This window comes from Delphinus delphis, chromosome 14 (genome assembly GCF_949987515.2).
Source record: "Delphinus delphis chromosome 14, mDelDel1.2, whole genome shotgun sequence".
Classification (NCBI taxonomy): Eukaryota; Metazoa; Chordata; class Mammalia; order Artiodactyla; family Delphinidae; genus Delphinus; species Delphinus delphis.
In genome coordinates, this window is record NC_082696.1 from 35,865,893 (window position 1) to 35,892,809 (window position 26,917).

The window sequence follows — 26,917 nt, forward strand, 5'->3', positions numbered from 1 at the left end:
AGTCCGGGAGGATCCCACGTGCCGCGGAGCGGCTGGGCCCGTGAGCCATGGCCGCTGAGCCTGCGCGTCCAGAGCCTGTACTCCGCAACGGGAGAGGCCACAACAGTGAGAGGCCCGCGTACCGCAAAAATAAATAAATAAATAAATAAATAAACAGGAAAGGGCTTCGCTGGTGGCGCAGTGGTTGAGAGTCCGCCTGCCGATGCGGGGGATGCGGGTTCATGCCCTGGTCCGGGAGGATCCCACATGCCGCGGAGTGGCTGGGCCTGTGAGCCATGGCTGCTGGACCTGCGCGTCCGGAGCCCGTGCTCCGCACCAGGAAAGGCCACAGCAGTGAGAAGCCCGCGTACCGAAAAAAAATAAAATAAAATAAAATAAACAGGAAGGTAAAGATTATATAGATTAGGTTTATAACTCAATCAATTTTATAATTTTAAGTTTTCAATGACCTGTTAAGACAGTGCAAATTTCACTTAAAGATAAATACATGTGTTTATAACATTTCTTTTATTTAAAAAATCCATATACTCTTATAAAAGAAAAATTATGTTTTCATATATATAATGTGGACATATTACTCATTTTTACATTTAAAATACATCTACTCTTATAAAAGAAAAAATATCCTGAAATCCTGATTACATAAGCTCAGAGTTGCAGTTAAAAAAAAATCAAATTTCTCTCAGTATCTAGTGAAAGCAGTTGATTTAGCAAAGTAAAAGGAATTATCCCCCACTTAAAAAAAATGATGGAGCCATTGAAATGGAGATGGCTCAGTCCCCAATGACCTCACCAGCATCTGCTTCAATTACCTTCTGAAAATGAAATAACCAAATTACCATTCAGCTTTCTGCTGTGCTAACAAAATTAATCTGAAATATCGAAATTCATCTGCTTTAAATTATGTATTACACAACTTCTAAACCCAAATCTCTTCAAGCTCTAAACTGTGAAGAACAAGCACCAAGGCTGTCATAATCAACAGGAACATTTTCACATACACAGGAAAAGTTAATGGAAAGATTGATGACCTAGCTCAAATCATCCATGACAGTAATGTGATTCAAATCATGCCACCTAAAAAGCAGGATCAGTCCATTTGGAATCTATTCTGCTTCGTACAACAGATGTGTTCTTGAACATGTATGTGCAAACTGTATTTTAAATGCCAAAGAGTGATTTAGAAATATAATTAGGTTTCATGGCTGCTTTTTTTCTAAGTATAGAAAGAATATCTTAAGCACGAATAACTGGCCTCTAACCATTTCCTAAGTTCACAGGATCATATTTTGGCCATCTAGTTTGTCAAGTATTCCATAAGTACATTAATAAATACCATTTTAAAATTGTGATGTACTCCATAGCCTTGTTTTCTGGTTCTTCTATATGTACATCATACCCTCTGTTCACACCTAAAGAAATCTTGTCTCAAAACCACCAAGCTACATTTCTCATTTCAGTACATGATATATCCACCTCAAAGTCACCTTTGATTCTTCTCCAAGTGAAATCAGTTGCACGGTTCTAGTAATGGAACCATTAAGAAAAGCCCTCGGGCTTCCCTGGTGGCGCAGTGGTTGAGAATCTGCCTGCTAATGCGGGGGACACGGGTTCGAGCCCTGGTCTGGGAGGATCCCACATGCCGCGGAGCGGCTGGGCCCGTGAGCCACAACTGCTGAGCCTGCGCGTCTGGAGCCTGTGCTACACAACAAGAGAGGCCGAGATAGTGAGGGGCCCGTGTACCGCGATGAAGAGTGGCCCCCACTTGCCACAACTAGAGAAAGCCCTCGCACAGAAACGAAGACCCAACACAGCCAAAATACATAAATTAATTAATAAAAACTCCTACCCCCAACATCTTCTTTAAAAAAAAAAAAAAAAGCCCTCCTTGCTCTCCAGCACCTTCTGCCTCAGCAGATGCTAGATCACGTCTTGCTTTGGGAAGAGATCCAGGCCCCCCAATCCAACTAACATTTTCCCTTCTCATCCATAGGACACTCAGATTCATGCTCTGTGGTGCTGACTCATCTGTCTGTTTTATTTGGTGCCGAATCACATTTGCAAACCATAGGCCACCCTACATCTTGCCCAGTCTCTTTAAACCTGGCCCACTATCCTTTTCAATACTGTTTTCATTTACGTGTGAGAAGCAAAAAGCTAAAACAAGTAGGCAAGCCTGCGGCATGTTCACTGGCATAATATACCACAAAATGAGTACAGAAACAAAAATGGGACATTAACCATTTTGGTTATGCAAACTTTATTTAAAATAGTAAATGAAGGAAGAGGGAAGTAAAAATGCATGAACACATGCCCTGTGACACAAGCACCAGGTAATCGTCTTTACAACAGAAGTGACCAAGCTGGAAGATTTTCACCTGTTAGGGCCTCCAACTCTGACTTAGAGAAGAAATAATAGGGGAATCCTTGATATACCTCCAAACTATAGAGGAAGGTCAGGAGATTGCTGACTTTTTCACTGGTATCTAGGGACTTACAAAGTTTCCTTGAAAGAGCAGAGATTCCTTAACTTGTTCCAAAGTTCCTAATAATTCCTCTACACGGAAAATCAGAAAATATCAGTTTAGTACTTAAACACATTTAATTATTGTATCATTTAGATCAGTGAGTCCTATTTATGGGTAACTGATAAGGTTCTATGAAATTCAATTCAACATAGTTTATTGAAAAATATGACATAATAATTAAGATTGTGGTCTGTGAGGTCAGGCATACCAGGGTTGAGTCCTAGATCTGCTACTTCATAATTATGTGACCTTGGGCAAATTACATCTATGATACAGCTTAGCATCTTTGTCTGTAATTAGGATGATAACAGGGTAATTATGAGATTAGACAAGTACACAAATCAATCTCTGTTACATAGTACATGTTGGTTATCATTCAGAGTGAATGACTGTTAGGCGCAGGGCATGAAGCTAGACCCTATGAGGAATATAAAAACGAAAAAGAACTGACAATAAATAACACAAGCAAATAAGGCAGAGAAGATGAGAGTGCTACTGGGTGTATCCAAAGATAGACTATGCTAAGGGCCTCAAGAAAAGGGATAAGGAAGCCTAGTAATGCCTTGGCTCAAGTGGCAAGGGAGGGTACATCTAGTTATGTGTGTGGGTGGTGGTGAAGGATTAAATGAAACAGGAAAGGCCTCAAGGAGACAATGTCATAATTAAAGATGGGTGTGCCAGAGTGATGGGTTTGACATCACTGTAAATAAAAAGAGGATCGAGAAGGGCAGCTCTTTGTATGATGAAAGCAAAGTTCTGAGGGGGGCAAAGAGTAAGACATGTATAGAAAATCGAAGTAGGAGATAAAGACAGAAAGGTAGGAATGAGCCGTATTGTGCAGAACCTCAAATTCAAGGGAAGAACTGGGAATGCAGAAGTGACATATCTGAAGTGCACCTCAGGAAGACTAATGTGGGAGGATGTGAGGGAGGAAATGCAATCAGCATTTGACTTATGAGTTAGAGGGGGTGAAGACTGTAGGAATTTTCAGATATGAATTTGTGTGTGTGCGTGGGGGGAAGACAGGAAATTTCTACTAAAATCACCAACATGCTGGACTACAAGCATGAGCGATGAACTTTCAGAGCTGTGAGCACAAAGCATTTTCTGGTTCAGAACTCAATTTTCTCTTGCTGAAAAGTTGTTGTACCAGCAACAATGAACGGTTTCAAATGCATGTGACAAGAGTATCTTGAGCCAATCGTGTCAAATTTAAATCCAAACTCAGGAGTGAGTTCAGCTGAAGTCTTTCTTGACTGTCAGCAACAACATTTAAGAAGGAGGAAAAAAAAAAAAAAAGGAAGGAGGTGGCTTAAACCATGTACTTTTCACATGCTTTGGTCTTTCTGTGTCTTGGAGTCATGTCTTCGGCCTTTCACTGAAGGCCATGACTAGAGCATGGACAAGTTTCAAGGGATAAACTCCCTGAAATGTACACCAAATTTATGCCTATATATTTATGCTTGCTTTTTCTCAATTTCTCATTTATTCCTATATTCCTTGCTTAGGCAGCATGCTTTTATATTAAAATTCATTAGTGCTTATTTTTCAATAGTGCTTATTACAAAGACTTTATACACATTTTAATTCAGTCAATCCTGTCAACAATCTTAAAAGGTAGGTACTATTATTATTCTCATTTAAGAGAAAAGAAAACTATACAGCTCCACAGACAGTAAGTAGTCCTACAGAGAAGAAACCTCCAGGAGGCCCCAAAGCAGAAGTTGCCTGAGCTTAGTTCCATCTGGTGGTTTTGTTGAATTAGTTTCCTTGGGTCTCGCTCTAGGATCTGGGACAGTCCAGATCAGCAAGGGAATTTCAGGTTAAACAGAGACATGCTTGTCATTTATCCTTAAAATTAGTTAGACCCATTACACTGCACAGTGGGAAAGTATATTTATATAACAAGTATCTTATGTACAGCTTTCTTTGAGCAATTGGTTGATGTGTGTTAGATCAAGGAAATTTGTTCTTCAGTGAGGAAAAATAACCTCACTGCCAGTATACTAAGCACCAAAGAATCCTCTAAATCAATGAATCATTGTTCAATATGGCCCAAAATAAAAATAAATTTTTAATTGTGATTCAATATAAACATCCTTATAAATATTTAAAAGAAAATTTTCATGAAATATTATTTATTCTGACTACATACAACAGATGCTGATATTTTCTATTCAGTCTAGCTCAGTCCAGATTGATCTATTCTATTCCATTCCATTAAAACAATGCTGTTTCCTATCCACTAAATTGATTTCATGACGCCCCAATGGGTTGGTAACCTACAGCTTGAAAAGCAGTATTCCCCATGGAATTAAATCAAGTAACTCTGCCTGTTCTTTAAAAATGAAGCCAAAAGCATGAGTCTAACTGTTAATGGCTAAATGTTTATATGCATTTTTTTTTTAATCTGTAAAAAAAAAAGTTAATGATTTCCTGAAAGCATTAGCAGGTCAAACTTGGCCATGGCTGTTTTTCCCAGTAATGAATGACAAGCAATATGTAAATATTCCCTTAAGAGCCACTTGATCTGAATTCAAATCAAGAAAATAGGAAACATAAGCCTTAAAAGACATTACAGCTCAGGCAAGTGTTTACTTGGTAATCAGTAATATTTTCAAGTAAGGCACACACAGCTTTTTCACAGGAAATGGTTTTAAAATATTCTCAATTTTTTAAGATTAATAAAATTCCTGAATACTGAAAAATTTACAGTGACAAAAATTAAGACTCACAAACCATTTATATCCTACATTAAAGAAGCTGTTTTAAATATTCTCAATCTGTCAGTTGGTCAAAAAATACTTAACGGGCTTCCCTGGTGGCACAGTGGTTGAGAGTCCGCCTGCCGATGCAGGGGACACGGGTTCGTGCCCCGGTCCAGGAGGATCCCACCTGCCGCGGAGCGGCTGGGCCCGGGAGCCATGGCCGCTGAACCTGCGCGTCTGGAGCCTGTGCTCCGCAGCGGGAGAGGCCACAGCAGTGAAAGGCCCGCGTACCACAAAAAAACAATAAAAAACAAAAAAACTTAACACTTGTTATATGTCAACCGGTACTTAACAAGGCACAAGGAAAGAGCACTGAACTATTGCTGAGTCCCTTCCCTCCAGATGGCCCATCTGGGGGGAGAATGACTGTAAACACATAAACAGCAAATAGGAGCTCAGAAGGTCACACACGAGACTGTCCTTGGATAGGGCTACGGACCACTACAGGCATGTGTCCCTAACAGCGCCAACAGCCCTCTAGGATGGTTCTTAGAAGCTGAAATCAGATATGGTTTCCAATAGTTAACTAGAACATTTACTTCCAAATCCATATACAACTTCCCCTACTTATGATGCTATGAATATGTTCTAATCCCCCTCTCAAAGTAAAAATTAATGTTTAATGCTGTTTAAACTGATACAACATGGAATGAAGAAAAATAATCAGAGATACAGACAAAGCAGACTGGGGTTCAGGGGCCAGACCCTCCATTTAAAGGGTAAGTGACTGGAGGCAAGTTATTTAACCTTCCAAACTACAGATTCATCATCTGCAATTCTATCTACTCATAGGATCATGGTGAGGTTGAAGTGAGGGAATGCACATGAAAGCACTTTATAAAGCACCACAAGTGTTATTATTATTAACTTTAGAATCAGTAGGCATAGTAAAACTGAGAAGATATTAACCAAATATTAAGAAGGTATAGAGTTTACATGTACCAAGCACTTAAAACGGGTCTATTTGCTTTTCATATACCAACTCAATTAAACTCTGCAATATGACAATGTCTGAATCCAACAACTGGTAATAATAGGGTTTTTCCTCAAATCTGGGACATACTAAGTTTCTTCTCTAATGGTCCTTGGCTAGCAGGAAAAAACAATTAGAGACTGTTTATTAAAGGAAGGGCAAGAGTTCACACCACACCACTCCACCCACATGGTATATGCATTCTTAGCCCAGCTGTACCACAAAGAGACGGCTCTTCCCCTAAGGTTCAAAGACTGCCTCCGTGGGGCTGGAGCTGGGAGCACTCCCTGTTGTCCTCAGCAGTGCTGCAGATCAACTGGCCAGGCACATCCAGGTGACGCCTTCTGCTGGATCTTAGACTCTGGACTTGACCAAGAGGGCAAGCTGAGATTTTCTGTCCAAATGTTATCTCTGCATTCATTTCTATTATGGGCAACTACTCTTTTTAGACAAGATGCAATCCTAGGGTGTAAAGTGGATCACTGTAATGCAAACCACTGACTTACACAGGTGGGGTATACAGACTGCATGTTTCCTATTGCCTTGGTTGGTTAACAGTCTGACATTAACCATGTTACGGATGGATAAAGTACATAAGACATGGATTATGGGATGTCTTCAAGTTATAAACAAGTTGTTTTTAGAAAAGGTCACTTATAACTTAGATCTTTGGAATCCAGGATGCATTTCTGCACATTAATTTACAGTGGTATAAATCAATGTTAAGCTGCCAGGACTGCCCACAGAAATCTACTCAACCCACAATGTGAGCAGCACGAGGTCTGGTAACCTGTGTTCTATGGGCGCCATTCTGCCACTGAGCTGCCACATGGCCCTGGGCAGCATCCAGAGCATAAGCTCTGGATGGAGAAGGACAGAGTTGGGCACAAATGCTGCCTCACCCACCTGCTGTGTAATCTCAGTGAAGTTATTCAAACCCCTTGAGTCTAAACTTCCACAGCAGTCAAATCATATTTGGGGATGAAACATATATATAAAGAGCAGAAAGGGACCTACACAAAAATCACTACAAGGGTACTAAATTCTGCAAAAGCCAAATAATGTCAAAATGAGTGTGGAAGAAGGGAGCCCTTGAAAAAAAAAATACCTGCATTCTAACTACAAGGGAAGAAAGACGGAGCAGGGGCCATAATGAATAACCATCACTCCAGAGGATAGTACAGAAAGTACAATTTGCTTTAATAATTCAGTCTTTCATTTGGTTTCAAGACTTGTCAAGTATCAAGGAATTAATACACACATATATCATATACTAATTTTGTATATACAAATTATTTGCAAAAGCATGGAAAAGTGTCTCATGAATCATTTGATCTGTAATAAACAACTGGTACAAAACACTGAAGATGGTGAAAACCAGGTGGGGCAGAGTCAGGAGATCCTGAAAACTCCAGAATAGATTTATCTAGTAGTGATGCTGACTCACATGTCCATGTAGATCTACACAGGCGTATTTCAAGATAAATTATAAGAAAGAAAGTATTGGGTGATCCTCGAATCACTAATTTCAATCCAAAATTATTAAAATGGGGCCTTTTAGGGACTTCCCTGGGTGGCGCAGTGGTTAAGAATCCGCCTGCCAATGCGAGGGACATGGGTTCAATCCCTGGTCCGGGAAGATCCCACATGCCGTGGAGCAGCTAAACCCGTGCGCGGCAACTACTGAGCCTGCGCTCTGGAGCCGGCAAGCCACAATTACTGAGCCCGTGTGCCACAACTACTGAAGCCTGCGTGCCTAGAGCCCGTGCTTGGCAACAAGAGAAGCCACCACAATGAAAAGCCCACGCACCGCAATGAAGGGGAGCCCACGCTCGCCGCAACTAAAGAAAGCCCGCATGCAGCAACAAAGACCCAACACAGCCAAAAATAAATAAATAAATAAATTTATTAAAAAAAAATAAAATAAAATAAAATGGGGCCTTTTAAACTTAACTTTGCTTTGATGTCAACTTCAGAGAGAGAGAGAGAGAGAGAACCATCAACAAAGGGGGTAGGTAAAGAATTATTTACTACATACAATCATACAATGTTTATGAAACCACAGGGTGAAATAGTGCACCAAGAAAACAGAGACTATTTAAATACTCAGAAGGGTAAAGGGATGGGGGGGTTAAAAGCAATTTTTAGGATTTCTGATACATATTGTGGTAGCAGGCAGAAATCAGGGCAAATCTTCCTTTTGCTCTCCTCTGCACACTAGCAGAGATTTGCATAAGGTGGTATGGCTGCACCCTTGGCCTGACTCTTTATATTCCTCCCTAGAGATCTTGCTTGGAGGGCCCGTATACACACACTCCAGAGCAAACTGCCCTAGGTTGTCAGAAACCAGCTTTCAGGCAGGTCCAGTTGGTGATTCCACTTTATGGAATTCCACAGTTTAGTCAGAGGTAGTTGAAAAGATTTATAACTTTGGCTGCCTCTTTTCTAATAATAACGTTTTTGGAGTGTGTGTTTGTTTGTTTGCTTTTTGCTTTTAATAGCTTGACCATTTGGGGCTGCAACTGCATTACAGTAGCTAAACTGCACGTTTATCTTTTTCCTCTCTCTCTCATTTCCTAGTAACTAGTCACGGTGATCTACTATTTTAATGGTACCACTGACTATTGGCCTTGTCCTGCTATCCCTATGCTCCTAGGATCACTCTCCATTTTTGGATATGTTTTGCTTTTTCACTGCTAGAATACTTTTCACAAGAGGTCAAGGCAAGCATGACAATTAAATTTTGTATTTCTGAGTTGAAAAAAGTATGCTGTTCTTCCAGAAGTTTCATCTTGCATTCTCCGTTTAAGGGGCTCCCCTCACTCTACATCTTAGGAGCAAGACATGGTTAGCCATGAGCAGGTTGTTCATGAACCACAGTCACCTTTACTGTTAGAATCAGTTTGGAAGCAAACTGAGAAGGCACTACAGCCTTTGAAATCACTATATAGAGGCATCCCTAGGCAAAAAAAAAAAAAGAGAGAGAATCTTGACCTAAATTCACATCTTATATAAAAATTAACTCAAGATGGATCACCAACTTAAGTATGAAACATAATACTATAAAATATTTAGAAAAAAATGAAAGAAAATCTTCAGGACCTAGGGCTAGGCAAAGAGTCGTTAGACTTGATGCCAAAAGCACAATGCATAAAATGAAAAACTAATAAATTGAATCACTAAAATTTAAAACTTTTGCTTTGCAAAAGACTGTTTTAGCAAGTTGAAAAGAAAAGCTACACACTGAAAGAAAATACTGGCAAACCACATATCAAAGGACTAGTATCTAGAATGTATAAAGAACTCGCAACACTGAACAGTAAGAAAACAATCCAGTTAGAACACAAACAAAACACATGGAAAGACATTGTGCTGAAGAAGATGGACAGATGGCTAATAAGCACATGAAAAGATGTTGAACCTCATTAGTCATTAAAGCAATGCAAATTAAAACTACAATGAGATATCACCATACACCTCTCAGTATGGTTAAAATAAAAAAGAGTGACAATACCAAATGCTGATGAGGATGACAAGAAACTGGATCATTTATACATTGCAGATGGGAAGGAGTAGAAAATGGTACAGCCACTCTGGAAAAGAGTCCAGCAGTTTCTTATAAAATTAAACACGTACTTATCACTCGACTCAGCCATTCCATTGAGCCTTTATCCCAGATAAATTAAAACTGACACTCACAAAAAAATCTTTACACAAATGATCCTAGCTTTATTTGTAACAGTCCCAAACTAGAAACAACCCAAATGTCCTTCAATGGGTGAAGGGTTAAAAAACTGTGATACATCCATAACATGGAATACTACTCAGCAATAAAAAGGAACAAACTGTTGATACATACAACATCTTGGGCAGATCTCAAGTGCTATGATCTGAATGTTTGTGTACCCCCAAAATTCATATGCTGAAACCTAATGCCCAATGTGACGGTATTAGGAGATGGATGTCTTTGGGAGGTGATTAGGTTATGAGGGGCAGAACTCTCATGAATGGAATTAGTGCACTTATAGAAGAGGCCTGAGAAAGCTCCTTGCCGCTTTCACCACGTGAAGTTACAGTGAGAAGGTGGCCTTTGATGAACCAGGAAGGGGGCTCTCACCAGACATAAAGCCTGACCATGATGGCTCCCTGGCCTTGGACTTCCAGCCCCTAGAACTGCGAGAAATAATTTCTGTTGTTTGTAAGCCACTCAGTCTGTGGTATTTTGTTACAGCAGTCCGAATAGACTAAGATACCAAGGGAATTGAACGAAGTGAAAAAAAATCTCAAAACATTAGATACTGTATGATTCCATTCATGTAATATTTTTGAAATGACAAATTATAGAGATGGAAAACAGATTAGTGGTTGTCAGGAGTGATGGGCAGAAGGAAGAAGGTGAATATGGCTACAAAAGGGTAGCACATGGGATATTTTTGATGGCATTGTTCTGTATCTTGATTGTGATGGTGGCCACACAAATCTACACGTAATAAAACTGAACAGAACTAAATACACACACACACACACACACACACACCCATACACAAATGAGTGCTTCAGTGCTTGTAAACCCTGGTGAAATCTGAATAAGGTTAATGGACTGTATCAATGTCAACTTCCTTGTGATATTTATTATACAATAGTTATGTAAGGTGGGAAACTAGATGAAAGGTATAAGATATCTCTGTATTATTTCTTAGAACTACATGTGAATCTACAATTGTCTCAGAATAAACATTTAGTTCTTGTTTATTCTAAGTGTCCTATCTTTCAATGGTCCACCCATTAGATGCCTGATTTCTTCCTTCCCCAAATAATCTTGCACTCTCTGCGGTCCTAATAGGAAAAAATAATTCACTAAAATTAATAGTATAACTCTTGTTTTCCAAAAATTCTTATTCCTGGTTTACTATTACTAAGTGAAACATGTCCTTTGGATACAACCCTATATTTGAATACTGACTCTTATACTACATGAAACGGACAAAATACTTACTTTCTGAGTTACCTCATTAATAAAACAGGGAGAAAACCTATCTCACAAGTTTATTGTGAAGATAAATGAAATAATAAGTAAAGTACTTGGCACACAGTAGTTCCTTAACAATCTAAAACCTAGCTTAATTTCTGAATAAAAACATCAAAGAAAAACTTTGTTTTTCAGTTTCCAAGACTTACATTTGGAAAACAGGAAGTGCATCTTTAACAAGAATATTGGGGCTGGGGACGTGGTGAGGCTGAATTAGTTCTTAAGAAGTATTTCAATTTAGGAGACCATAATGATCATTTTAAGCCTATGTTCTCACACTGAGTTTGAAAACATTCCAGTCATCAAAATGATTTATAAATGTTTTAATGTACCATTCATGTTATTATGATTAGTGAGTGGCTGCCATACAGATGGTTAAATCTGTAAATAGTAACCAATAATATAGTAGATTACTCCTATTCAGATACTAACACATGTACATATGTTGGACGAGTTCAAGTTTTAAAAATGACAGATACTACAATGATACAATTTCATCCATTCCATTTACCTACAAAAATACTTTTTAGTAATAGACACCCCACAATGTAATAAGCTTTAAACATGTCATAGATTTTTAGTTATAACTCAACTAATTAAGCTACAGAGCAGCAGGAACTAAGTACTTAGGATTTAAAATTCAATGTAGGTTGTTAAACACAGGATTCTGAGCAATCTGCAGTGCAATGCATATAGAATGTTAGATTCCCTGAGCAGTACTGACCTGAGAGAACTGTCAAGGACAGAAAGAGAAGAACCAATCAAATGTTACTTCTCTAGCGTAAATAAGAAAAAGGATGAAACAAAGTGCATTTAACTTCTACTGGTTACCTGCTCTGTTTATGAACAGTCACAAATCACAAAATGCCAAGTAATACTTTTAAGAACAAAGTCCCCTCAAACATTTTTTAAGTTCTGATATAAATTTGCAAACTGAATGCTTACCGAGCAAAATAACTTTGTTTCCGTTCCTTCTTCTCTTCCTTGGTATCCATAATATGCAATCAAAAGTGCAAAGTATTTGAAAAATGCCTTTTTAATCAATGAGTCATCACCCTGTAAAAAAATAACAAAGTGACTGTAAATTAAGAAGTTTATAACGGCAATATGAAGAATGAAGCAGGGTGGAGCTACATGGCCCCAACAAATGGAAGCTAAACTTTAACCGGTAAGCATAGTCACATGAGTCATATATGAAATACAAATGCCCCCGCGGGAAGGGGAGGGGGGCAGGAAACTACAGTTAGAATGGAAGAGTTAAACTATAAAATAAAAAGTGGCTGGAAAAATAAACTGAAGTATTTTCCTCATAATTAACAATTCTTTCAAAACGTGCTGAAACAAAAACCACTGACTTTAGAAGGCTTTAGGCTAGCTATGCAGAAGCTAATTTTTTTTAAATTTCTGAATTTATAATCACTCTTTTGAAGCCATTAATGACAAATATATCTCATACATAATGAGGAAAAATGGATCACTTAGGTGTCTTACAAGAATGTTCTTTCTTTAAAAACAAATCAGTGCTCTATTTTACTTCGGAAACATGCCAGCGAGTACGTCCCACTTAAGCAAATGTGGAAATGAAAGTTCAAAGCCTCAGGAAGCTATTCTTCAGAATGGCTTTATATGCTTGTCTCTGCCACTCCTTCCTTCCCACCCCTGCAACCCTCACCTAAGTTTCCCGGAAGCAACCCAATTTAAACCTGTAATAAGAGGTTGTCTCCAGATCAATCTTCCTTAAATATCACTTTCACCATGCCATGCCCCTGCTCAAAATTTCCCAATATCTACTTACTGCCTGGTTCACTAATCTAAACTGTCTGCACCGCATTAACCTTTCCTAAAATCTGTCTTTTCACCCTGAATGAGTCTCAAAGTAAAAGCAAAGAATTTTCATTAATCAAAATTATTTATCCATCTCAATTCCGTAAACAATTTAATTCACAATATATATTACAGGGAAGGTACTGTGATAAGTATCAGAGACCAAAGATAAATAAAACATGATATTTGGCCTAATGAAATTTATTGTCTTGCAAGGGAGACACTTAGGATTTCAGGTCAATGGGATACAAATCACTATGAAGAAGGCACAGGGCCTAGAGGAAGAACACTTAGCCTTATGCAGGGCCCACCCCACCGCAATCCCCACATACACCAAGATCTCAAGGATGAGTATGGGTTCAGGTTAAACGGTACAGGAAGCAAGTCCAGCTTGAACAAAAGCAAGGAGACACAATATTTCTCTGTTGCTCCAGGATCAAATGTGAAGCAGGGCAACAGTGGGAGATGAGGATGAAGACATAGGCAAGATTAGGGTCATGAAGACCTTTCATGTCATGCTGAAGAGTTTGAACTTGATCCTAGCTATGCATTATGTGCTGCCACTCCCTTCCCTGCACCTATGTCAGCACCTATGTCACTAAGTGATCACGCTGGCCCAAGGGCACCACTCCCGGCAGACATCACCAAAGGGGAGGAGGGAGTGTAACACATACAGATCACAGAGGATGGACTTGAGAGGATCGAGAACGGGGAAAACGGACGCATTAGAAAGATATTACAGTAAAACTAGTAGAGAGAGGAGGGCCCACACTTCGGCCAGCAGTATTTGACACAGAAGGAGGGGGCACAAGTTCAAAAAATATTTAGGAGGCAAATGAGTTCAGATTTGGTGACTCATTCCATGTAGACAACATGGGACAGAAAGGAATGATAAATGCTTTCCAAGTTTCTGCTTCAGGGACTGGGTAGACTGTGAAACCAAAGATATGATACAATCTACAGGAAGTGGCATGCATTTGGGGCGGGGGGCAGAAACAGATGAAAGATCAGTTTTGGACACGCTGCCTTTGAGTGTTCATGGGATAGTCAACTGGAAACATTCACCAGATGTTTGATTTCATGTAAAGCACAGGAGTGCAGTGAGGGCTAGAGAAAAAGATTTAGAAATTATCAACATATGGCTGTAGTTAAGGGAAAAAAAAAAAAAACAGTACGATAACACCCTGCAGGTATGACAACTATGCACAGGGTCCTGTATGGAAACAATGGATGACACAGTTTCAACTCTTACTGCTTGATCTCCATGGCTTTGACATGGTAGTGCCCTCAAGGGATTTACCAACCAGTAGGGAAATTAAGATGAGTGTCGGGTCAATGGGATACAATTGGTTAAACTAACTCCACAATAAAATGTGGAGTTAGTAACCTGGAGCTGTCCGAAAAATAACACTAAGAAACCAGAAGACACAAAGTTCAATTCTGATTGAGGTGACAAAGTAAACCTTCTAGGGTGGTGAGGATTTCAATAAGTAAAGAGGAAAAAGAGACAGCATTCCAGAAAGCGGGAATACCTGAGCCTAAGTATGCGCATGAAAAGGGCAAGATGGGCAGAGTAGCTACCGGGCAGAGAAAGAAAACCAACCACGATGCCTACCTTCTGTTAAGTCACTATTTCAACGTATTATCCCCATGTTCTCTCTTTTAATCCTTACATCCATAATATGAGTTAGGTATCCTTACTTCCATTAAACTGAGGCTGAGAGATACTAATTTCCCTAGTTCAACATGACCAGCCTTGGTGGAGCAGAGATTTAAATCCAATTTGGTGTACATTTCAATGTCTTTCAATAACCTTTGGAGCCAGAAAGCATTTGGAGATGAGTTAGAAAGAGTGGTCTGGAATCAGCAGCCTCCAACGCCTCGGCGTAGACTCTACAGGTTAGGACAAATGTACCTGGCCACGAGTAGGATGGGGGTCACTGAGACCTCCAACAGGACTGCCTCAGTGGAGCAGTGGGGATGGAAGCCACGCCTCAATGAATGAGGGAAGTACTCATTCAAGAACTGTGGTAACAAAGATAAACAGTGGCCGAGTGTCCAACTCTCCTAACCTCCATTTCACATGTGGCCTGAACCCACTGGGCTCCTCCCCAACTCTATACCTTAATCCTTACTCTTTTCCCAAGCTTGAGGTAACCTTGCTACACTCCTTCTGACCAGATCCAGCACAAGGGCCCAATTCTGCTCCCCCGACCACTCGTGTGACCTTCTCTCTTGGCCGTGTAAGCGTACTTCACGTGTCACTTATCACTTACTGTGAGGCACTTAATCGTACGCTGTGTGACAACGCCACTTCACTTACCCTCCTCAGCCCCAAACAAACCAAAGTTCCTCCAAGTCAAAAACCATCATGTTTCATACTTTCCTTATACTTCCCTAAATACCTAACACAGAACTAGGCAGAAAAGCCACATAAAAGCTAAGCAAGGAATTAATCCAGTCCTGGGGATAAGATCAATTATATGGCAAACTGATATCAATCCAAGGATTCCTCCCAAATTAACAATTATTTGGAAATGGAGAATGTAGGTTCAAGCCAGCCTCTCTGGAACTCCAGATAGAATTAGAACCCTGGCTTTCTGCCCTGCCCTGGGCCAGGTGGTTTATTTTAAAGTTCCTCTCCTGCATGCCACCATATGTGATGATCTCTGTTTATTAGATCTCCCCTCATGAATAAAAATGAAGTCATAACAATCTAATTGGAAAATTTTTATATTGCAAGCTGAGCCAGAAACTAATATGTGGTTCCAGTGGAAAAATATTGACAAAAATAAGTACAAGAGGAAAAGATTAAATGATCCGAGAACTGACATCTGGTGCTGCTGTGTCTGTTTAGAACTGGCAGAGCTCTTTTTCCATTTTCTATTTGATAAATAAAAAAATATCCAAATCTTTGGTTTCTTTTAAATTTCTGGGAATTTATACATTTCTTAAACAAGACAGATGCAGTTCTTTCAGGTCTAGGCACACCAACAGATTAACCAGAAAGAGATCAGCAAAGGACGCTATAAAAATGATTTGCACAGCGCACCACCCAGCAGCCTTCATGCTTCAATGAAGAACCAGAGCTCCTTTAAATCAGTCTCTAATGGGAACTACATTTTCCATTATAAGTGGTTATAATGGGCTGCTTAAAAGCCCTTTTTTCATTTAATGCTGACTTTCTCCTCACATCAATAAACGCTAGACTCATCCAAACACTGAATTACAAGAGTCTCCTGCATTTACAGTGTGTTACATTTTTACATTTACGGTGTATTACATTTACGGTGTATTACATAATTACAAGAGTCTCCTGCATTTATGGTGTATGAGGGAACACAAGATGTATCTTCTATTTAAATATTATTTTGTAATCTTAAATCAGAATGGTCAATTTAAACCTACATTCAGTTCATTATTCAAAAAAACAAAAAGAAACCGGCACATACAAAATCCTTACCTCATAAGAGCTGTGTTGAAGACAAAGTATTTTCTGTGTCACCAGCAAATGTTTGATGCTCCCCATGACACCACTTAGAAGGGATTTAAGGACAGAGCTACCAGACTCCCTAACTACATCAAACCAGTGTGGACCCACAGCCCAGTGTGGCTTTTTGGCTTCACATCTACACTGCAGCTCCTTGTTCATTCAGGTATAACCAGCGAGGACTAGAAAAACACCAGAGCACCCATGATGTCCATCAACTGTTTTCCCAACAACAGGTTTCCTATTATACAAATGAAATAATGACAACAGCACGCTTTAAGGCTTGGTCACACTAAATTTGGCCACATAAGGAAGAGACCAAAATGTACTGTTCTATGCAGACATTTCCTCCTAGAAAATACTTAGACTTATACTGAAATATGACAGGTGTTCAGTCTTTCTCAAAGCCATACTGTCATCTAAACACGTAAAGGGTATTCAAATATCAGTGTTAACCAAGGTCAGAAATTTGAATACTCCTTTTAACAAGAAACCTGGGAAGAAAGACACAGAAATAGAACAAAAGTCTGCCACAAACATGTAGGGGGAGCATCTAGGAGATAACGCCCCCAGATAAACAAATGTGTGTCACAGAAGCAAAGCAACAGAAAACAGAACTTAATGGCAACAAAGAACTAAAAAGTTATGCCTGAATCAAGGTGATGATCAAGGACAGGCCAGTGGTCTATCACTTGAATGGGACAAAGGCAATGGATGGCAAAATGACTGGAGACCTGATCAACTCTTACTCCATTATTCTTTGCCTAGGGAAATGAAATTAGACCTGAAAGAATTAAACAAATGTGGGTTTCAGTGCTCTTTTACCTAAGATGAGTACAGAGGTTTCATCAAATCTCCTAGATACTCTAAATGAAGAATCAACTCTGGGCTAGACAGATCACTTTATAAGTTCTCTCTAGGAAGAGAACGTGCAAATGAGATTTCTAAAACATCACTGGCAGGGTCAGGAGTTGTTGAATATGTGGAAAATGCCAAAAGCCTGACAAGAGGCAAATACTTTTTAATTTTCAACAAAATAGAGAAGGGAGTGTGCAAATTACACAGTGGAGAACATCACATAGATCCGTAGCAAAACTTTAGACGTGATCATTAAAGGCAGCTTAGCAAGGGCTCAGAAGAGGAGGTGGTGAACGCTGAGATCCATAATGTTAACAGAAAACCAACCATTCAGCGGAACAACAACAACAAACAAGCAAATCCCTTTTTGAAGCATCTACCATGGACCAAGGACTCTGCTGGAGATACAAAGATGAAGACAGCACTCATAGGCCAGGAAGCTCAGGTGGAACAGGCAACGGACACCCATCAGCTGGTAAGACGAGTGGTCCGATATTGGTGGGTACAAGGAACCACACAGCACAGAGTCGAAGCAACTACTCTGCCAGGAAGGGAAGGAGGGTCAGGGAAGCTCCACAGATGATGCCAGAGCTGGACTATGAGGGAGGAACGGGAGTTTGATCCTGAATGCGGAAGAGGTTGGTCTCACTAGGCAGAATGAGGATGGTACGAGCCATCGGGAGGGAACACATGGTACACAGGGAGGCCTGCGTGGTCTGGTGTGGCTCTCGTATAGGGCTGGTAGAGGGGAGGAAGTTCGGAGAATGGTGGCCTAGCCAAATTATACTGACCTAATTTCCCTCTTGGACATAGTTACTGTTCCAGTGCATCAAGGAAATTAGGTAACCACTGTGTAACTGTACTTAGAAGGCACTGGATAAGTTTCTCTTGATCTGCTTATGAATAAGACTGAGAAATGTGGCCTAGACATGGATGGATGCTTCTATGATTAGACTCATTACAGAAAGCACTGAACCACTGTACCAAGAGGTATGTGCTGACCAACTGACTGGCCTCAACCCGGAGCTGGGAGCTGAGCTCCAACTTCAACCTGGAGGGAAGATGTTAACAGCTTAATGCAGTGCTCGTCCTTAAGGCTTGTCCTCACCAGTAAATTCATCACTGACATGAATGAAAACAGGGGCCTCGGGGCTTCCCTGGTGGCACAGTGGTTGAGAATCTGCCTGCCAATGCAGGGGACACGGGTTCGAGCCCTGGTCTGGGAGGATCCCACATGCCGCGGAGCAACTGGGCCCGTGAGCCACAACTACTGAGCCCGCGCATCTGGAGCCTGTACTCCGCAACGGGAGGGGCCGCGACACTGAGAGGCCTGCGCACCGCGATGAAGAGTGGTCCCTGCTCACCGCAACTGGAGAAAGCCCTCGCACAGAAACAAGACCCAAAACAGCCAAAAATAAATTAATTAATTAAAAAAACAAAAACAGGGGCCTCATTAGACTTTTGGAGGGATAAATAACATCCTGGATAACAGCATTTCAATTCAGACAGACATCAGCTGTCTGTAGATTAATTTGGGGTTCTACATCTGGGAGAAGTGTTAAGGAATGAGAGAAAGGGAGAACCCAACATTAGCACAAGTGACTGTGACCTGCAGTTTGAGGTGACAGTAAGATCCACACACCCAGTGGTGCAATGCCACTGCTTCCCAACCCCTCCCGCCCCACCTTGGCAAAAACAGCAAAACAAAACAAAACAAAACCACTAATGCAATCAACCCAGAATAAAAAAGACTATGGTGGTCTGTCCCACCCTTTTTGAGGATTCGAATATATCAAGATTACTGCACTTAGCTCTGGGTCTCCCACTACCGTACAGGAGAAATATAAGGAAACTGGAACAAACAGAATGATTAACACAAAATTAAACTTTAAGAATAGTAGTCAAAGGAGCTGGTCAGGGTTAGCATGGAAAGAGTTGGGAGGAAAGGACAGCTATTTCCAAATACCTCAAGGATCTTATCTGGCAGAGGATTTAGCCTTGTACCAATAGAACTTCAAGGGTGTGCCTAGGACTAGGCACCGGATATTAAGGGAGAGGCGTCTTGGCTCAACATAAGGGCTTGATGCAAAGAGCTGTCTCCAGAGACAGCAGCTTCCTAATCGCCAAAGATGACTGAGCACAAGCTGGACAACCATTCTGTGGGGTCGCTGTAGACTGGAAGTTCTCAACCTTATCAAAAAATCAACACCCCTCACCTAAATAAATACAGTTGCCCCTTGAGCAACAAGGGTTTGGACCTCGTAGGTCCACCTATACTCCTATTTTTTCAGTAACTATAGTACAGTCCTACAGGATCCTCGGACATAGAGGAACTGCATATACAGAGGGCCCACTGTGAGTTATACACATTTTTTTACCCACATGGAGGATTGGTGCTCCAACCCCCCACATTTTTCCATGGTCAACTGTATATAAGTATTTTATAACATGTCCTTTATCATGCTGAGATGAAGTTGATAGATAATATAACCCATTTAACACACTGAATTTTATGAAGTCGATGTAATGCCCCAAAGGAAAGTAATTGATAACAGGTAGTTCAGTATGTAAATTCTCAGGTTTCAAAAATCAATATAATGCCAAAAGAAAAGTAGCTTACAACAGGTAAGTTATAAGTTAATAATTTATAATAATAAAGTAAATTCTCAGGCACAATTTCATTAGAAGACACAACAAAACACTCAGGTGCTTATACCAACTTATTTAGGACAAGTTTAGCTATAGGTGAAATAAGATCAGAAATAATTTCACTACATATGAGAAGTACAGAAAGATGAAAGAGCAGAGGTGAGAGGTTGGGAGAGGGTGGGTAATGGGTAGGTGGGAGTGCACAGAACATTAGAATAAAAACTAGTGCTATAAATAATAACCAGCATTTCTATACATAGTCATTTAGAACCAATCTCTTTCTTTTCTTTAGAATGTCCCAATAAATATTCATGTAGGTCCTACAGATGACATGAAATTTGAAATATAAGGACAATTATTTGTTGTCTAGGACCGTCCTGCTCATTGCAGGGCACTTGGCACCTCTGCTTCCCCCAACTAAATGCTAGTGCCCCTCCCCAGGAACCATGCCAACCAAACTGCACCCCAGTGGGGAATACTACACTCACTGAAAACCACTGTTACGGAGGAAAGTCAAGTTCCATGGATAAACTAACATTTTTAATTAAAATTTTTTAATTTCAAAAATTCCTTCAACGCTGAGATCTTACAAACTCCACACAGCTGAGTCGTTCTCTGTTTTCAAGATTCTCTGTGCTTTACCTGAATAACCCCTCGGACTCTTATTATTAAGGCAGCACAGCACCCTTAAAGCAGGACAAGCCCAGTTGGAATCCAGACTCTACCATCTCCAAGGTATGCAGCCTTGGGCAAGTTACTCAATTTCTCCAGACCCCAGTTTCCTTATCTGTAAAAGGCCTGGTATAGAGATGAAAAGTGTTCAAGAGGTATCTATCGAGTCTAGCACCCCACGGAACAGAGAATTCTCTCCATTGAGATTTCAACAAGCCCAAACGTTCCTGTGTTCATGAAAGTTACACCTGGAGAGCCAGATTCAAATTTGCCCCTAAACAGAAACATTAGATCATGAACTAACTCAAGCCAGGCAGCCCGGGTGAATGAACGTAGAGATGACAGCAAGCAGCAACAGTTAAAACTGTTTACTGAACATTAACCACATGCACCAGATTTTTTTGTTCAATGCTATTACACACACTGTTTAATCTTTATGACTATATGAGAGTTCATATTCTCAATCCTTTTTAGATAAAGAATCTGAAATTTAGAAAGGTTGAAACATTTATTCAAAGTCAAACAGCCATAAAAGTTAGAGCCAGAATGATCAGCTTTATCTAATGCCAAAGTCAGAGCCACTCATTATGGCCTCTAATGAGAGGCAATATTACTACACAGAATTTTCACGTCAATTGCCTGGTTCTTTCCAGATTTACCCACCATTAAAAGAACAAGAGGGTGAACACCAGTTTTCTGGTCAATTGTCTTTTAGGACATCGATCCTGAACTGTATTCAGGTTAGTCACTGCTATTCATTAATAAATGCACTGCACTGAACATGTTCAAGCATTTAATAAACATTTATTGCACTGAATTAGACTTTTAAAGAGCTAACTGGAAAGCACATTCCCTTAATTCACTAAATTAAGTGAATTACCTCTTAAGTTTTAAGGACAGAAGTAATAATATAACTTTGAATATGCCAGAAATATTTCCCTTAGCTGTTGGCAAATTTTTTTTGTTTCTGTTGTTTTGAAAAGTAATCTTCTGCCAATCCAATTATTTCCCCGCTGAAAACGAAATTAGTAAATACAAAGAATCAGAATTTAAAAATGGAATTTTGATCTTTTTAAAAAATGTTCTTTATTGATTTTAAGGTACAAAAGCCCCCCCTTTTTTTTAGGGGCTAAAACTGAAGGTCCTTTTTAGAACTAAAAATTATGATTCTATTAACTTCTACCAGAGATTTTTAATATACTGCATGCATTCTCTCATTAATACTTATAAGGATATAAGAATTCAGTCTTGTACAGTTTTCTACTTGTACACAAAGAAAGTCATATAAAAAGTTATTGGACACAATGAAAACAGAACAGAGTCTGCCCTGCTGATCTCACATCTCAACCATAAGAGGAAACTTCCTCTTTCTCACCATCAATCACTATTTATTGGTTGTCTGCTCTATGCATATGATTGTCCCTACCCTCACAAGAGTTGAAAAAAATCTGATGCCTGCATCGCCACAGAGGTAGTTTCTAGGGACACGCCCTACTATTGCTCCAGTACTGTAAGATCACTTCAGATCATCTCTAAGGTGAGTCTAAAGGTGGTAGGCTCCAAACAGCATCAATAGACAAACAGGTGACATGGGAAGAAAAGTTTGTCTTCAGTTACTTCTGGAATTCATTTTAATATTATTCAATAGACCCACTGCTAAAATCCTAGGATCTCTGGCCTATTTGACTTTTTTTGCAGATATCTTCTAGCCCTGGCCCAAAAGGAATTTAAAAAAAAAGAAAAAAGTTCCACAGTCTTCTGGAGTCTCTACTAGTATAGAACTCAAGCCTATTCCCCAAGGCCTTCCAGAGAGTAGGCACCAATGTGAATCACTACACCAGCTGCCTTTGCTCACAGCAAATGGCATCACTGCTGCAGGGGTTCTGGTCTTGCATCATGCCCCAACTCCTTCAATTTTAGGACAGAATAAGTGTGGCCAGTGGTTACTACTAATTATTATTATTTGATGGGAGGTATCTATTTGATGGATCTGAATTCGGGTTAATTCATGCAAACAAAACCAATAAAATTTGATGGATGAAAGATGTAATAAATGGAATACCTTTCCATAGAACATACAGTATATGGGCTGCAAACACTAGTTTCCAAGAATTACAGTGTCTTTTGAGACTGTGAAGAGACAGGAAGTTCACTTTACCAGGTAAGCTGCCATTTCACTGAGGAAAAGTCACATGCTTCTTTGTTCTCATGTGGATGGTACCGGCAATTGAATGCTATTTTCAAAATGCACTGGCATACACCCAATATGTGTAAAAATGCAAAATAAAAAATAATTGAATTATCACCCTTTTTAATACGCTTTCAGCATATTTATTTACATGGAATGTACAGGTGGCATTAAACAATTTACACTTACTCAAAATAGTGCCTTGTCACATACTGACAAGCAATCTCTTCAATCAGTAAGCTTACTAAGAACCTGTTTTATGCCTATCACTGCACAATTTATCTAAAACCTATGCATATAAAGAGGACTCAATACACTCTGAGAAAACTTCGATTTTTGACAAGGAAATAAAATCTACAAAAATTAAACAATCAGAAAAAAAGGATATGATAGAAAGTAATGCCAAATAAAATTTGTTATGCAAAGAGAAATACCAATGGAAAGAAAAGGGCCAGGTCACATAGGCCAGTGTTCTTAGGGAAGGTGTTTGAAGTGGGACAACACCAAAAACAACCATTCTGGTTATAGTTCAACAGTGCTACCCAATGAACAGTCATATCTGTAAACCAGAAAGAGTTTTCTCATTAATGAAAATGTTCTCTATCAGAGCATGCTCAAGAGGACTGGAATTCTACCCTACCCTCAGATGTGTAAGGCACAAATGGAGAGGCGCGTGTAGTGCTTTGGTCGGTACGGCACAAGATGTGGGAAATATGCAAATGTGGGTTCAGGAAGAAGCATAGTGAAAAGTGCTACGGGGCAGGGAATCTGCTCAACACAAAATTAAACCAGCATCAGGAAGTAGTGTGACCTCTTCTTTGAAAAAAATTATGCGTATGATATTCAATTCTAATTTTCCAAGAGACTGGGTTAAGAAATCAACTCTATGGTTTAAATATGTTTTCTTTTAAAGGTTTATTAAGTTGTTTGATATAAAAGTTCTTGCAGAATTCAAAAGAAAATGGGCTCTTTGGCCATTTGGCCAGACTGGATTGTTGTACTCAATTAAGCACTCCCGCCTTGTAAGAGAATTACACGTGCAAACCGTCCGCTATGCCACTTTGCGGTGCTTTGCACTAGTACACAGAGTATTCTTCTCTACTCTGTTGGCCATGTGGCTTGTTTTAACCAACAGACTGAGGACTAACAGTGTACCCACTTCAACTTAAGGCTCTAAGAGGCCTGGCAAGTTTCTGTTCTCCACCAGAAAAGTATGCCTCAGGTAGTGGCTTTTCCTTCTTCAGCACGGGTCCCAGAATGAAGATGTGTGGAACAGACCTGAACTCCTACCTCAGCTTTGGAGTCCCGCCCAGCCCTGCTGGACCCAGCCAACAGTAGCCAAACCACAGTCAACCTGCAGATTCATGAATGTGAAATAAATATTTGTGGTTCTAAGCCACGAAGATTTGGAGGCTGTTATGCAGTATTATTACAACAAAAAACCCAACACACCTTTAGAAATATCCTAATCCACAAATTACTTTGTGGATTTTTACCAGGAAGATCAAAGCCACATAGTACATGTTACCATCTATAGGCATAATTCTACCGAGGCCTGGAATACCAAAGCCCAGAGACAGAAGCAGCCAATTAACAAAAACAGCCAAGAAAGCATCCCTTCCTTCCAGCTGTCACTTACCTCACAACCAATGTGCATGGCTGTGGAAGTTTAGCTACAAGGAGGCATCACTTGACACCAAGCGTGACTTATGTACATCTTGGTACATTCACCTACAGACTTTGATATTATTTATTGTTATGGTTGAACTGTGTCACACCACCCCCCCAAAAAAAATGCTGAAGTTGTATCCACTGTAAGCCAGGATGTGACCTTACTTGGAAACAGGGTCACTGCAGATGTAATCAGTTAAGAGGAGGTCATACTGGAGTATGGTGGGCCTCTAATCCAATATGACTGGTGTCCTTATAAGAAGATGGCCATGTGAAGATCAAGACACACAGGAAGAACTCCACGTGAAGACAGAAGCACAGATTAGAGTTAGGCAGCTACAAGCCAAGGAGTGCCAAGGACAGCCAGCAAATCACAAGAAGCCAAAAGCAAGAAAGGATTATTTTACAGGTTTCAGAGACATCATGGCCCTGTTGACACCTTGATTTTAGACTCCACCCTCCAGAATTATAGGCAATGAATTCCTGTTGTTTTAGGCTACCCAGTTTTTGGTAATTGTCAGAGCAGCTCTAGGAAACACGCACTTATCGTAAATCTTATATACTATCACTGTTCCAAAAGGATACTACCTCCAAAATATTGTTACTTCCCCCTTATGTCTATTCTGCCACTTTCTCATATAATTTAAAGGAAATGTGGGCATATGATTGAGAGCATCGGTAAATATTATTTTGAATATTAGAGCAGAAAGCTCACATAGTTAACATCTGTACCCAGGAGACAATTCAAGCACAGTTTATTGAGTAGATGGACTAAGAACTGACTTGATTATCAGGGAAAATTCTTAACATAAAATGGGTTTTGAAATCTTCTGAGAATGTAGCATCACCATTGTGGCATGACACTCTCACCACACTTTAGCAATTTTAATCTAACAAACTCATACTGCTACATTTCTCACACACACTTATGCTGTCTTGTACCATTTCCTAATTAATGGCTCCTCATGCCCATACTCCTTTCAATCAGACTGTAAGCTCTCAAAAGGAGTGTCTCATGTTCTACATGTATAAGCAAGTGTGCCTGTGCACGCATGCATGCACACACACACAGTGACATACATTACAACTTCTAGTTCAGGTTAAACATAGGATTTATGTTTAATAAGTTGACTTTTTAGTTGTTATGGCTAAATACATAACAGAAACTGACTTCGGTTATAGAACAATAAGGTCTTACCTTTTATTTATATTAGTGGTCTCCATTTTCTAAAGTTATATTCCACGTCAATAAAAGCATATCCGAGCATAAAATCCTAATACGTATATTTTTCACATAAATAATGTCTTCTGCACTAATACATGCATTATAAAACATATAACAAAATAGAAGTCATGAAAAGATGATACAGACATTCTAACAATTTCTTACTATACCCTCAAGGGGCACATGAACCCCACTGGAGAACCACTGGTCCAAGCTATGACAGCAGATACATGAAAATATTTCCTAGGATTTGGTCCTTTCTAGGAAACACAAGACCTATGAGAATCTAAAATATTTACAAACTTTAAACACATTCTCTGGCAAACTCCTGAAACTCTCTTGATCAAACAAGCAATACTTTACAGTTGATGATAGTTATCCTTGCAACTAGGATTAGTCTGTATATTACTGGACCCTAATTGTAAATGCATTTAGTAACTGTGATGTTCTTTGCAATTGAGTCCTTTAGTTTTTAGACTTTAGGAATGAAAATCTATTATCAAAATTTCAGGCAAATATCTGTAAGACTGAGAGAACCAAATGATACAACATTCTGATCTTGAAAATAAAAGAATGAGAAAGATGGGCAAAGAGGAAGATGGAACAGAAAACTCATAAACCATCTCCTAAGAATGTTATCAACACAACAACATGCAGTCTTCTTATGTTCCATGTGCATGCATGTGGACAACCATGTGCTAGAAACCTGAAGGGCATAGAGTAGTACAAAACACAACCCCTACCAGCTAACTGTAAGAAAAACTAAGTCATAAAGCAAGCCTATATTTAATTTGCAGTACAAGATGTTACCAGAAAACTACTAGAGCTAATCAATGAATTTAGTAAAGGAGCAGGATACAAAATTAATGCACAGGAATCTCTTGCATTCCTATACACTAATGATGAAAAATCTGAAAGAGAAATTAAGGAAACACTCCCATTTACCATTGCAACAAAAAGAATAAAATACCTACGAATAAACCTACCTAAGGAGACAAAAGACCTGTATGCAGAAAACTATAAGACACTGATGAAAGAAATT

The 26,917-nt window shown here is 39.6% G+C and overlaps 1 protein-coding gene across 2 annotated transcripts in view; it reads right to left on the reverse strand.

Annotated features, from left to right (window-relative positions):
• The window catches only part of NCOA7 (nuclear receptor coactivator 7), a 144,633-nt gene that overhangs the window by 107,586 nt on the left and 10,130 nt on the right, over positions 1-26,917 (reverse strand). For both annotated transcript variants that reach the window (XM_060030012.1, XM_060030011.1), the window contains exon 2: positions 12,244-12,354. In XM_060030012.1, the coding sequence (XP_059885995.1) occupies positions 12,244-12,293 (50 nt within the window). In that variant the 5' untranslated portion in view covers positions 12,294-12,354. The remainder of the gene's footprint in view (positions 1-12,243; positions 12,355-26,917) is intronic.